The sequence below is a fragment of the Olea europaea genome, chromosome 1, assembly GCF_002742605.1.
Source record: "Olea europaea var. sylvestris chromosome 1, O_europaea_v1, whole genome shotgun sequence".
Lineage (NCBI taxonomy): Eukaryota > Viridiplantae > Streptophyta > Magnoliopsida > Lamiales > Oleaceae > Olea > Olea europaea.
The window spans coordinates 26907021-26922468 of NC_036237.1; the positions used below are offsets into that span (position 1 = coordinate 26907021).

The following is a 15448-nucleotide window of genomic DNA, read 5'->3' on the forward strand; positions in this document are numbered from 1 at the left end:
TCGAATTTTAATTAAATCCTAAATTAGAGTCCAACTCTAATTTAAATTGAATCAATATTTTAAATTAGGATAACACTCCTAAATAAAATAAAATTCAATTGGGGTCAAAGTTTAATATTTAAGTCAAAATCCAATTTTAACGAAAATATAAAATGTCGTCAATTTTAAATAAAATTTTAATTTGGGTCAAATTAAAATAATAGGTCAAACCCATTAAAACACAATTTAAAACCATTTTAAAATACAAATTCAAAATAATTTTGAGATTTGCAAATTTGACCCATTTACAAATTATCAATAGGGCCCTCGAGATTTGAAATTTGCATAACAGCCCTTTATTCAAAATTTGCACAAAACGCCTTATTGAAATTGCAAGGAGGAGCCCCTGATTTCTCAAATCATAAGAAGAAGAACCCCGCCTCTTATTATTTAAAATTTGACCCCTGAAATCGAAATTGCAGATAGGGACGTCAAATAACTCAAATTACTCTTGAAGCCCCCGTCCCCAATTCGAAACCTGAAAAACCCTAACCAAATTTTATTTTTTCTTTCGTCTCTCTTGGCTGGCGGCGCCGGTAATGGCGCTGCCCCAATAGCCCCTGCGGCGGAGGCCGCTGCAGTCCAACAACGGCGGCTTCCTGCTGCCTGCAGCAAGCAGCAGCATGCAAAAATAGCAGCAGCGGCGCTCGCTGCTACCGAAGCGGCGAGCGCCGCTTTCGCAGTGCGCGGCAGCACCGTGCTGCCGTGCGCCCAGCTGTACCGACGGCAATAATTGCCGCCGGCTCCACCTCTTCCCCGCCATTGTTACAAAAACGGCAGAAACCAAAAAAAAAAAAGCAAAACGATCCAATATTTTTTTTTAATTAATCCAAAAATCAAATTTTCAAATTGCTAGAAAACAAGAAAAATATGTACAATCAACATTTGATTATTCAATCATGCAAATCAATTCCTAACAAACACGAACCTGGCTCTGATACCACTGTTGGGAATCGACTTATACATGCACAGCGAAATTTAAAATAATTTTCGATTCCCACCAAGAATCGCCTTTGTGTTTAGATAGAAATTGTGATAAGGATTGTACATTTGAAGAATTCTGCAATTCTTTTACTTTTCTTTTCGTTCCATCAACCTTGATTCGCCACCATAACTGCCCAATTGTCCAGCCTCCAACGGTGTTCCACACAGAGAATAAGATTGCAGCTTTTAGGGTTTTCTCTTGTGTTAGCAAGAATAATAAAAATCATATGAACCTCAAACCCTAGCTATATATTTATATAAACCCAAACGGGCTCGGCCCGGTCCGGTCCAATATTTAATTAATCCAATTAATTAAACCCGGTCAGTGAATTAATTAATCCAATTAATTAATTCGGGAATATGAATAACAAATTCAGTTAATTAATTTATCCAACGATTGTTAAATTAACCAATTGGCAATTAGCAATCTTCCAATTCTCTTTTGTGTGCGATTCATTAGGTTCCCGACCACGATACCCAACGACGTGAAATATTATTTTGATCTAATCAAAATTGATAAATTAAAACACCCTTTTAATTTATCGTCAATTCACACTCGCCGTCCCTGATTGACATCTAGCAATGTGTCAGGGCAATACATGTGACGGAAAATGTCACGTGGTATGACAAAATCAAATTCGTTCGTTTACCGTGAAACTATAATCCCTTCGTCAATATGATCCGATCAATTACAAGATATGGAATTGTGTCAATCTTGATCATCGATCATATCTTTCATTCCACTATTAAGTCAATATAAGTCGAAAACTTCTTTTCGACTTATGAGTACACCTTGGCCAAGAATTTCATCATCGACTTAATTGAATGAAACGCAGATCATAATCTCCTACTATCTAAGAGTGACGAATCCTTTATTGATCAATCACAACCTTCATACGATTCTTGACGTACCCGAACGACCCGAACGATGTCGTATTAGCAGCCCTTTTCAGAGCAACATCCAATATCGTCAAAGTATGACACGCCTCATATAAGGTACCATGACGACCTCAAGTCAAAGGACCAATTCCACTACCGAACGTTAGAGATTAACCACTGACACTCAGATAGTTATCCATGTGGAATCTGTCGACGGGTCTCCAATGTTTTTGTTCTATAACAAAACATACACGTGTTCATTTAAGTGTCACCACACTTTAACTTGTGAGATCAGCTACTTATTTCACAAGTAAGAAATGCCACACGTGATGGTCTATCCGTAATAACGATATCCGTATCTCGTTATTACTTACGATCACGGATGATTTAAGATTCAATCAGATGTAATTTGCATCTCACAATCACAATTCCTTGTGGATAACAAATTACAAATATTTGAATCTACGGATTCTATTATTTATTTAATTGTCTATTAATTAAATAATAGATCTGTCATTTAATTGTATTAAATTTTATATAAAAGTATTTATGTCCAAAGTTGATTGGACTTAGTGCATAATACTTTCAGTATATTCGTTGTGGGCATAACTTGGATACTCAATCATTTTCTCCAACTTTTCTTTGTAGCACTTGAATTTTCATTAACATATTCAATTTTATTTATTGTTTATCAATGATGTGTCAACAACATCTGACTACAAACGAAAAGAAAAACAACGACAATGAGAAGATAATCATCAATCTGCAACCCCCACTTATTCGTAATGAGTCCCGCCACACCACCACCACCCATCTTTTCGTCGTCTTGATAATATTCCTCACCCTTTGCGCAAGAAATAAAACAGCTAGGAGATGCCCTTAGCTTTTACAATTGCGAGACTACTTTTGGAAGATAAATGCTATAAAAATTGTAAGCTCGATAGAGCTAAATGCTATGAAAAAATGGTGGATTGAGGACATATGGACAGAGAATGTCTATACCAAGGGGCGGATCCATTAAGGGTTGAACAGGGTCGGTCGCTCTCACTGAATTTCCGAAAACCTTCGAATGGGGTTTTTTTAATTTATAATTTCGGATTTTTTTTTTATCTCTTTCCCAATTTATTTCAGCCCATTTTCTGTCTCGCTCTCACTAAATTATAATTCTGGATCTGCCCCGATAACAGTTTCCCTTTCATGCCTAGTAACATTTCTACCGACCATGTAATGCAACATGCCTAAAAAGGCACTCGAAGCACTGTTATGTGTCCTAATATTAATGTGTCACCTGTCCCCCCATTACTTGATATTTATTCTGAAAGTAGTCATGGCTAAAATCATTACACTTGAAATAAATCAAGGGTAGTATCTCCACGTAGCTTCAACCACCGCACTAAACACTAATACAATACCTCAAATTTCAACCTTTCACATTTACACCATGGCCTATAAATCTTTGTACAACTCGAATGTCTTTAAGTGACTAGTAAAAAAAGCAGTCCATTTTAAGTGTAGCAAAAAATATGGCATCCCAGCTGAAGTTTGCATTTCCTTTTGTTACTTTCTTCCTTGTGTATTTGGTGGGGTGGGCAAATGCAGCCGGAGAATGTGGTCGCACGCCAATAAATGCTGCGGCGACTAGCCTGAGCCCGTGCCTTGGTGCAGCTTCCAATGTTAGGGCAAGAGTGACTCCGGCATGTTGCACCAAAGTTAATGCATTGATAAAGAGTGCTCCGAGGTGCCTTTGCGCCGTCCTCCTATCGCCTCTTGCAAAAAAGGCTGGTATCAAACCAGCAATAGCCATCACTATTCCGAAGAGATGCAACATCAAAAATCGACCTGCTGGAAAGAAATGTGGTCGTAAGTATTTGGTTTTATTTAGTTTAACGTGTTATTAAATATCTACTCAAATTTATGAATAAAATATTGTAGGAATAACTACTTGTACTTTATGCATTGCAGGTTATACCGTCCCATGAATTTGATGCTCGAATGGACTTGGGATACGATACATAATAACGGTTTTCTATGTAGGTTCCTACAGATGTTTTACATATCCCTCACATGAAGCGGGTCTCACGCGAGACCCATCTCATTAAAAAAATGACCCCAAAATTCCCCACCCCACCCATATTTTTGTGTATTTTGCAGGAGTTCTGTAGAACCCCTACCTGATTCCCCAGCATGACTCAATTCTTTTTGTCTCAACAAAGACAATTCAAAGGCAAATATAATCTAACATCATTATGTGGATCTCGATTTCGAGGTTCGAGCTATCTAGAATTAAGTTTTGAAGTTAGTCACACAAGTATTCTTTACCGACTTACTGGTAAAAAAAATTATTAATTGTTAAAAAAAAAAAAGAAAAAAAAATGGAGGAGAGAGAGAGAGAGAGAGAGATTTACAAGGTCAATTAATCACAAGTAGGTCTGGATGCGATGTGGTTTAAGTCGGTTTCAACTCCAACTCGAAACCAGAATAAAATTTGTTGAGTTGGATGAATTTCAATCAAAATCAACTCACTTTAACTCTTAAAGATTCAGTTAGTCAGTTTAGACTTTAGTCCAAATTGAATTTAAAAATAAAAACTAAAAAATTGTCCGAGCTTTGGGCGTACTTAGATTACAAGAATTTAAATAATTTTATATTATAAGAACTATTGACTAACTAATAAAATCAGATTAATAGAAATGGATCAACAGAAAACTTAAAAATTGTATTGCTTTTTTATACATTATGTAACCTGACCATTCGAGTAAGGAAAAAAACTAAATATAACATAATGAGCTTGTGAAATGAAATTTCTAATGCTATTGTTTACAGACAGCATCACAAATTGGAGGAAATTGAGATGTAGTTCAATTGGGTTGGATTTGTTCGGTTATCGATTTGAAAAGTTTAAGTCATGACTGAATCAATCCACCATAATTTTGTTTAAAAGAAAATTAAACCAAACAAAAATCAAGTCGATTGGATTTGATTGGCTTGATCGATTTTTCGAGATTTTTGCCCTGACCTAATCGCAAGGCAATGAACTTAGGAATTAGAATCGTGAAATTGTCGTGAAAAATACAAAAACAAAAATCTCCACTATAAGTCAAGAAATGAGCTGCAGAAACAAATTATTTCATTATTCGAGATCGAGTTAAAGGCATACATCTTCTGAGCCCAATTACAGGCCACTGAACTGTCCAGTTATTTATCAAGGTACTTTCGTGCCTTCTAATGTTGGTACCATAGCCTATAGAGCCCAAATTAGGGGTGTTACTATATCGAAAATAGCACAAGTCAATTGTTTTTAAAAAGTTTGCTCGACTCGTCCTACCAACTCGACTTTTAACATGGCGAGCCGAGCAATTCACTAGCCACTTTATTTTTTTATTTGTTAAATTGAAATGAAATTCATTATTTTTATTTCGTAATGCATACAGTAGTTTGAAAAATGAAAAAAACTAAATTTTGTAAACATTTGTGGATAAAATACAGTTGAATTTGTAAAAACTCTACTTTATTTGGATTGGGGACCCGTTTCAAGATATTTAGATGGAGTTAAATTGTATACAAATTAGTATTTCGTATACAATTTCTGTTAAAAAATTTAAATAACTACATTTTAAATGACAAATATATTCATCATCACCATTGCAAGAAATTAAACCTAGCGGAACGTCACCTTCTGCATCACATTGGCATACACGTGTTCTTCTACTCGATTACGTGTTAAAACTCAATCCGAAATATAATTTTCCATTATGTCACAGACTATACTGAACAATATCGAGTACTGATACCTTATGTATTCCACCATTGAAGTAAATTAACAAAGCCGGCCCCACTAATGGATAATCTCATGCAGGGGCTCCAAGCAAACGATAATCATACATTTGCAACTAAAAAAAAAAAAAAAACAAACAAACAAACAAAGGGTTAAATTTGTATAGCTACAATCTGATTATGACTTAACAATTCTATAATTCTTTCTTATACCGAGACATGATGTTTTGAAAGTAAAGTTCAAATTTTTTTGAAGTAACTCCAAGCAAAGTCTTACTCTGACGGAGATCGAACGCTATAGCTATAATTAAAATAATAGGTAAACGAATTTAAATATTTTGAAATGGTTTTTCATGGCGTCACAAACTTGAAATAACGGATAATCTTCATTCTTAGACTGCACAAAGGCTAAATAAATATTTAATGACGAGAGTAAAGCAAAATTTAAGTTGGTATATCGAATTTGACGTTGCACGAAACAAGAAAATGCATTTAAAAGATTATAGAACAATGTGCATAGAGTGCAATCATCACCACTCAAAACAATGACTTTTTGAACTTCTTAAAAACAATGCAATTATCTCGTTTTTACAACGAATCTATGTCCCAGAGTATTGTACTGTCATTGAACATTTATGTTTAACCAATGAAAATGAACATTATCCATAATGTTTTGCGGAACATAAGGAAATTTTGGTGAAACTAGCGTTTATGTAACCTTATTTTCAATTTTGCCCTATCAAGTTTATCCAATCAAACGATCAATACATATTAACACTAGACAATATTATTGACTAAAAATACTGAACATAACAACATTCAAAAGCTTCACCCGAATGAAAGCCAAAAGTCAATGGTTGTAGATGTCAAATACAATATTATTGTTTATGATTCAATGATAAGAAGAAATTCTGAATATTTTATTCATTATATTCTTGTACAGACCTGCTATATGTTAATCGTGAAAAAAATCGTGGGCCCCCTTCTTGTGAGGGGACAACCTTGGTGTACAAATAGACTAATCCACTCTTGTAAATATGTGCCTTCTCTTTCATTTTACCATGAGAATGAAGTAATTTTCTATTTTTGTATGATCTTTAAGGATATCCAAAAAGTCTGAGGACTTGTTGTGCAAATAATTGTGGTAAATTCAGAAAGAATAAAGGCACCTGGTGTGCAGGACCAAAGATTAAAAAGACTGGAGGCTTGATTGGGCTTCATTTGTAATAATGAGAAGAAGGGAAATTGCACTTTATCGTGCGTTAGGGACCTGCGACCTTGGCTGTATTCCCTGCAGGTCTCGCCAAGTCACGGCCCAGGGACCCGCAACTCTGTCTCCGGCCCGGTTCAGAAATTGTGACATATAGCCATTATTTAATCTTCATTTCCTAAAAAATCTTTTTTTTTTCGAACTCATTTTTCAACCATAAATATATCAATATATTAATTTTGCTTTATACTTTTTAACTACACATTCTTCAAAAATCACTATTACAAAATTCATTCTTCTAAAAAATAGGGCTCTGACAAAACCATATTTTAAAATCGTGAGTAATTTTGGAATTTTCAGCGATAAGAGTTTCGAGGTTACAGAAGAGGTTAAGGGAATTTCATAGCATTATACATCAAATTCTTGAGAACAAAATTAGAAGAGATCTTTGCAAGGTTAGGATTATTATTATTATTATTTTCAAGAGGACGAAAGCGTGCCATCATTTTCGAGATTCAAGATTAAGGGTTGAACGCATCTTTTCTTCCAAATTATTCGATTTATGTATGTTCATTATCTATGTTGTAGTTTTGTGTTCAAAACATCACAGGCCAACCTTTTTGTTCTTAGAATTTTGATGAAACCTTGATAATTATTAATCTTCAATCAAATAAATTGCTCGTCTAATTTAAATTCTTGTTGGTTTACTGTTTGTTGTTAGAATATTTTGTTATCCTATTATTTGACCAATTTAAAGATTATTTTTGAAATTTATGATTATAACGAGAGGTAAATCATGTTTCTAGTTCAAATAATAAAGAACACTAGGTCATTCAGGATATAACGATATTCCAGTGCTCATTACAATATGTGTATTACGATATTTTATATTCATATCCTTCATAAAGATATATAGATGATCATGGATAAAAAAAATTGAACTAATATATCTCGAAAGAGAAAATTAACACATAACGAATGCCGATTATCACCATAAACAAAAGAAATTAATAAATGGATATTCCAGTGCTCATTACAATATGTGTATTATGATATTTTATATTCATATCCTTCATAAAGATATATAGTTGATCATGGATAAAAAAAATCAACTAATATATCTCGAAAGAGAAAATTAACACATAACGAATGCCGATTATCACCATAAACAAAAGAAATTAATAAATGATAATTGAGGATTAATTAACAATGGTGAATTCGAGATCCTAGTGCCTCGCGTGATTTGATTAAATTTCAAGATTTTTATTTTTCAATAGATAATTAGACATACTTAAAAATCAAACTCAAATTATTAATAGTGTGTTTCTTGATTAAAGCTGGTTTTACTTGAAATTTATTAGTAGGTAATCAATCATCTTGGGTCCAAAAATCTAGATATTCATCATTTTATTACTTGTGAATATCACTTGCTAAATAAAATCAACATCATCTAGGATCGATATCGCAATCAATGGCTGAGGAGAGAAGAAATTAAAAACATCTAACTCACAAGCGAAAGAGAGGGTAGAAAGTAATATATTCTTTATATAAAAGAAAGGTGGTGTTATAATGAAAATGGTTTGAACAACAGTGTTACAAATCGCCAACTACTAAATTATTAACATTCGAGTCAAATTCTTTGTAAATATCTAAAACTTTTTCCCACATAAGCGCTCAAATATCCACTTTTATCTTTGTTACCTTTTCTAAAAATAATTTGAAAGAGTCGAATCGATAGCTAAAATTACTGGTCTTAGAATCAGAAATAAATAGGCTTATTCTTTATTCTCTTGAATTAGAATTTCAATCAATCAAATGCAATTTGTTGTTTATTTGACAAATTCGAGAATCCAAATTTTGTTATCATATTGTAAAGAAAAAACACTCAAATCACCAACAAAAAAGTAAATAAATAATAAATTCATTAAAGATTGTGTTGATGAAGTCATTCATACATTCTCTTATCTAGTCACATCCTTCGATGCGCTAACAATAATATACCATTGATCTAAAACATTGTGACTTGGGTTATTCCCACTTGACTTGAACAACCCGCCGTAGACAGCTAGGGGGTTGTTCAAGTAGAGCGGTCCTTGTGACTTATATTTTCAATCATAAACTAGTGACCTATAATCACCTAACTTTTATGGTAGGGTACAAAATATTATGAATTAAGTTAAATGATCACATTCTTTAACACATTGTTTGACACATCTCTCACAATCGAGGTGTGGCTGACCTCCCCATGTGAGTGTAATGTGTCAACCGATGTATCAATGTTTGTGGTCATGTAACATGATCCAAATATTATTTCTATTTGATTTTTATTCTTTTTAATTCGTCTACACCGAAATTTACATTAATTATTTTCTCTCTCTCCTCTATTCAATTGACCATTGGTATGCAAGTCAATTTGAAATACTATAATTTCTATTCCAAAATACTATTCCAGTTTGATCTTCCTATTATAATTTCTTTGTCATCAATGTCGACTAGATTGCTAGAATAATTGATTACTTTTTGAAAGAATAATGTTATCTAGTATCAGTTTATATGGCTACATTTGATAAGTTCAATTAAATAAATCGTGTGACATTGTATTTAAATGAATATATTATTTAATATCATGCAATTGTCAGTTAGGCTATTACTTGATACTAGTGATACTTAATACCATTACTCTTTTTGAAATATCTGAGCATTGAATTGCAAAACACAAAATGTCTTGCTCATCTAGATGTCAAATTCTCATGCCACTTATAGGGTATGATCTGATTTTTAAATGAAATTGATTTAATACCGTACCTAATTATGTTACTAAATTAAAAAGAACAATTCCTACCTGCTGGACCATTAACTATTTTATCCACTAGAGAATGATAAAAGTTGGAAAAGATTTACATGTCGAGTCTTTCCCGTTCATTGGGCCCACATGAACTTGTAATCATAATCACTACTGCTTTTATGATAACATTTGTTTAAAATATTTAAATTTTTTTGTCCAAAAGTAAATGAAATCCCAAGGACAATATTTTATGAAAATCAAGAGAATCCAATTCTCTACAGCAATACGTTTCATTTGGGATTTGGGAAAGCAAAATTAAAAAAGCAAAGAAATATTCTTACGGAACTCTAGGAATAATCTTTTTGTTCAGTATTGTTTCTTTGTTTTAGTAATTTACTTTGGATTAATCTATTTGTAAGAAGAAAATTTCACAAATTGCCAGAATACTCTCATAATATGGGTCCATCGGAAATTTTTTTTCTTCCAAAAATACTCCACCCACCCTCCAACGTGTGTATTCTAACAATCTTCTGTAACGAAGCTTGTTGTACATTAAGCAAAACCTATTTACTTTTGATGTCACGAGTATGTTAGTACTAATCATAACAAATTGCCAATTCTGCAATTCAGAGAATGAACACTCTCGTCTTGACCCCTTTGCTCTGAACCATCAATTTCCTTGACCAAAAGGAATGTTCTGCATTTCTTGTTCCTTGTTTCTTTCTTAAAATTTTGTTTACTTAAAAAAAATGTGTAATGTTATTCATAATTTCATACTCAACGATTACAATAGTTATTCTTACGAAACAACTTTTTAATTGAGGTCTTAGCTTGTTATTTGAAACAATAAAATTACAAGAAATGAATACCATAAATAACAATTCGCCACACAGAATTACTGCTATATTTTCCTGACACATTATTTGAAAAATATAATTTTTTCTCTAAATTTTGGCCGAAGTTTCGGTTCAGGTTTCTTCATAATCAATTCAAAGTGGTTCATACAGGAATTGAAAATATGAAACCATTGGTTCCTCGATATCAATATTTGACTCATTTTCATAAACACTATTCAACTTTTATTTACACATTTCGAGAATCCACAACTTATTTTTATAAATTTATTATTTAAAATCGTTTGGAAACACTTTCGAAACAGACTCTAAGTTTCTAGATATTTTCTAGTACTTTCGAAATATGAAACTTAGTACTTACCTTCACTATTTAACTAATGTACATATTATTTTTCCATATTTAAATTCAACTTGTGTGTCTCAATTATTTAATATACATGTCATATAAATAGTGGTAAAGAATACCAAATACTCGAATTTTCATACTCCACTCTTTTGCAAAATAAAGCAATGAAGATTCAAAGCAACTTTTTATGCATAAAGTCAGTGGTAGTTTGGAAATCTAATCTTCTTGTCATATCTTGGAAAAAGATAGCAATAGTAACAAATATTAAACCTAATTAATTTTGTATATAAAGTCAAAAGAAGCTTCACCTGCGAAAACTAATCATTGTATTAATTAAAGGGCCATTAGTATGTTCAACCAATTGCATTGGCTGCACATGCCATGACCAAATCACACAACTGTGAAACACTATCATTTTTTTCTTTTATTTTTTTTAAAAGTCAAATAGACTTAAAAAGGAAGATTTAAATTTCACGACGACAAAATATTTCAAACTTAAAATAGTTGTGTTTATAAGCATTCTTTTAAAATAGTATGTCTCAAAATAAAATAAAATAAAATAAAAATCATATAAACAAAAATTGCTCAAATCTTAGAACAAAAAATGATTAGTGAATATTTGGGACTAATTTTATTTTGTACATTTTTTTAGAGTGAAAGATACGCAGAATCAACAGCTGATCAAGAGAGTATGGATACTGCTTTTGGTTAATTATAAAGATCCCTTGATAATCATTTTTTAAGAAAACATGATGAAGACGAACGGAAGAGTATATTTGTTTTGCTAATACGAGCGGTTTTTATAATTTTTAAAAGTAAAAATTGTATTCATGTAATTACCATATTTTTCGAGAGGGTCTATAAAGTTTACTGTTAAGCCCTTGTTTGTTTCTCATTCTTTCTTCATTAAAATGAACAATATGACCATTATCCATCACATCAAACCACTAAATTTAAAATTCTGTCTCTTGTGTGGGACTCATAATAACTATATTTTTCGTTCTCATTTTTTACAAAAATCGAAACTGGCAAATTATATTGATGGTCTAATCACCTGATAATCAATACTATGCACCAACAAATTATATTGACTTATGGAGAAACTGGCAAATAAAATAATTATATTGTTGGATTCGAATCTACCTACCTTGAAATTCATGTAATTATCGGGATTAATTATTTCCAATATTTTTCAAATAAATCGAGTTGTCTATTTCTGTGCGGATGTCAAAGCAGTTGTCTCTTTGGTGAAATTTCTAATAAATTGCAGCATTCATACTGAATCATTACAGTTTGTACAAAAATACAATTGCTGAATAAAAATAAATAATAGATATGTCTAATAGAAATTCATACACCGTCGGCACCAATTAAAAATATTAAATTTTTGTAACCACACTTTGACTGGGGACATATGAGGATGTATGGCAAATTTCACCAGTTAGGATTGATCGAAGGTCCAACGATGACCCACTTTGATACTAAAGGTGGGAGGACTAGTGCACACATCATTAGAAATGATGACGACTAGCATACCGAAGATCAGACATGTCGATTTGGACGAACCTGACAAGATAGAAAAAACTAAACGCTATGCAATCGAGTCCAAAAAGAAATGGTTTATGTTGTTTTTCAAAAGCACAATTTTATCTTGCTATGTGACTTGCTAAAAAATAATGAACTTAGGGTTCGTTTGATTGTAAAGATGAAATTTGAGTGAAAAGAAAATAAATTTCAAAGAATTGAATTACCTAAAAATTATTTTACTATAAATTGTTAATTTTTGTGTTTGATTGATATAATTTTTCATGTGAAAAATGTTGAAATAAAAATATTTTTTGGTGTTCGTTTGACTTTGTTTTACATTAAATTGTCAATTAAAAAGATAGAATTTATTGGTATTGGGGATATAATTTATTTCGATTGCAAAAGAAAAAAAGCAAAGAAAATCATCTATCTTTTGGTGTTTGTTTGACTTTGTTTTACATGAAAATTATCAATTAAAGGAAAATATTTTTTTTACAATTAGGGATAGAATTTGTTTCCATTACCCAAAAAAAAAAAAACAAAAGAATAAGCAGCAACCAAGAAAACCAATTCTCAGGAATACAAAATCCTCATTTTCGTAGAAAACAGGGTCACGTGCCAAAAAACTAGTCAGGAAAATATTGCTTATCAAACATTGCGAAAGGTGGAAAATGGCATTTTCAATTCTATGAAAAATATGGCATATCAAACGGATAGATTTTTCATATCACATCACCATTTCAATTAACGATTACAACATTTCTATTCAGTTGGACTTAGAAAGTCCAACTAAACCTTCAACTACTATAAGAGCATTTCCGATGAAGATTTAAAATTTGGTGTTAATTAGTATTTTCAAAACCACTTTACATCATCATTTATATCACAATGGATCTAAATTTAAATTTTGCTCAAATAGAAAGATTTAAATCCACTTTTTGCCCCTCGTTGATGTAAAAAAAAATATAAATTTGCATCTTTTTTTTTCTTTTTTTACGTTTTCTGTTGAAAAATGCAATTTTAATTTCCTTTTTATCTCTCCATTGGAGAAGTTTCAGCGACTTCAAATAGCTAAATCACAATTTAGAACTATTTTACACCACGATTAGAGGTGCTCTAACTACAGAATTATTTCATTCATGCAAATGGTGAAAAGATCACTCAAATTCCATTTTCAAGCTACAGTGATATGGAGTTGAGCATTATGTAACTTTCGATCACTTATCATCCCTTCACTTTCTAGTCATTGAGCAGACTTTTGATGTTTTAGTGTCCATTTGACAATATTTGCATATTGTTAAATTTTACTTTTAGACATGAGTTTCTATTGATTCATAAGTACTATCTACTTATTTACCGTTCATTTCTATCTATCTATGAATTAAATTGTTTATAAATTATTTCCATTTAGAGAGATAGAATTATTGTCATGATGCATGAGCTAATGCAATGTTTAATTCTTTTATGTAATGAAAAATAATAAGTTGAAATAGCTATGTGATATTTTTCCAAAGGGGGCCCTTTTTTATTATTAAGAAAAAACTCTTTCCCGATCTTTTATATCGCTTTGTTTGTTGGCTCCTAGAGACATTGGAAAAGTCTGTGACAGACGTGCTAGTAAACTGGTTTTTAAGTTCATGAATTGGAATGGAATCTCAAACCAAGAACAACAAAAGCAAGCCAATTTTTTTTTTTTTCTCTCATGAACCCGTCCCTGAAATTAAAAATGCAAAATCTTAGTTCAACATCTCAAGTAATTAGACAGGGACATGATTTGAAATAATGTAGGTTTCTGGGGATTTTTCAATCGTTTCTACTAGATAACTACTATCATTATGCACGGAGATAAACAATTTGATTGTTGTTATCAGACTCCGTTATGAATTTCCAACCACATTCTCCATAAAGCCTTCTTATCTCTTTCTTCTCTGAGCTCAAGTCAGGGACGAAGAAACCAAGAAGAAGGTATTAGACGAAGGCCTAGATTTACAAATTGAATTTTGCTACTCGTACATAAAAAATGGTACATAAACGGTTACCGAAAATGATGTGTAGAGAAAAGAATAGATGAAATTTTGATTGTTTTTTAAATGTCAAATGATAAAGCGTCATATGACATTATATGTAATCCCTCTATATAGATGTTGTTGTATATGTAAAAGGATCCTTACAAATTTTGATAAACTGCTCCAACACTGTACATTTTTTAAGGATTTCTGCCATTTCGTTGGAAGAAATAAAGAAGAGGAATGTTTGACCTTTTCCAAGTTTATTGTTGTATAAATCAAAAACAGGTCACCTGACTTTAGTCACGTGCCTCTTTTTCGCTCTTTTCTCCTTCCCCACTGATTTTGTCACTTGACTTTGATTTAAAGTTTTATATCCGTATGGTTAATTGTATATATCTAATTAATTTCGTTATTAGCATGTTTTTTCGAAGTTAGATTCCACATATTAAATAAGAAACTAAAATACGAGAAAAATATGCCAAAATATCTTTTTAAATTTTATTTAGTTTAATACATTAATATAAATACATAAGTTTTAATTCTCAAGTGTGTTTATTCAATGTTTGCCATTTTTTCTTTCTTCAACAAAAATGAACGAAAATGGGCAAGAATGGATTCCTCGCACAATAAATCAGTGGAGTCTTGTCACTTGTATCATCTAGATTGATGATAAATGATTCTAAAAAAAATTTGTTTTCTTCTCTTTGGACCTAAATAATTTGATAAAATTCTCAATGGGTCCTTGGGAAGGTGATCAATTGGCTTCGTTGAATCACTTCTTAAAATAGAGATTTTGTTTAGCTCATCGGGCCGGAATATGTACATCGACATGTCGCTCCTACCAATCTCCCTTGTTCTTGAAGTTCTGGCTTTCCTCCCTATCTAATGAGGTAAGTTGTCCCTGTCAATGAAATCCAATCTGCAGGCATACCTCTCTACGTGTCTGCAGTTTTATCTCAACCATATTCATTCAACGCATTTTTAGGACTTTATAAAAGAAAGGTATGAGAAAAAAAGAAGGGGGGGGGGGGGGGGGGGGGG

General features: G+C 32.0%; 1 protein-coding gene across 1 annotated transcript; it reads left to right on the plus strand.

Annotated features, from left to right (window-relative positions):
- Positions 1-3363: 3363 nt before the first annotated feature.
- On the plus strand, positions 3364-3937 carry LOC111395951. The gene is made up of 2 exons (XM_023022219.1): positions 3364-3762; positions 3865-3937. Exons 1-2 carry the CDS (start codon positions 3426-3428, stop codon positions 3879-3881), a joined length of 354 nt encoding a protein of 117 aa, XP_022877987.1. The 5' UTR covers positions 3364-3425; the 3' UTR covers positions 3882-3937.
- Positions 3938-15448: the final 11511 nt, after the last annotated feature.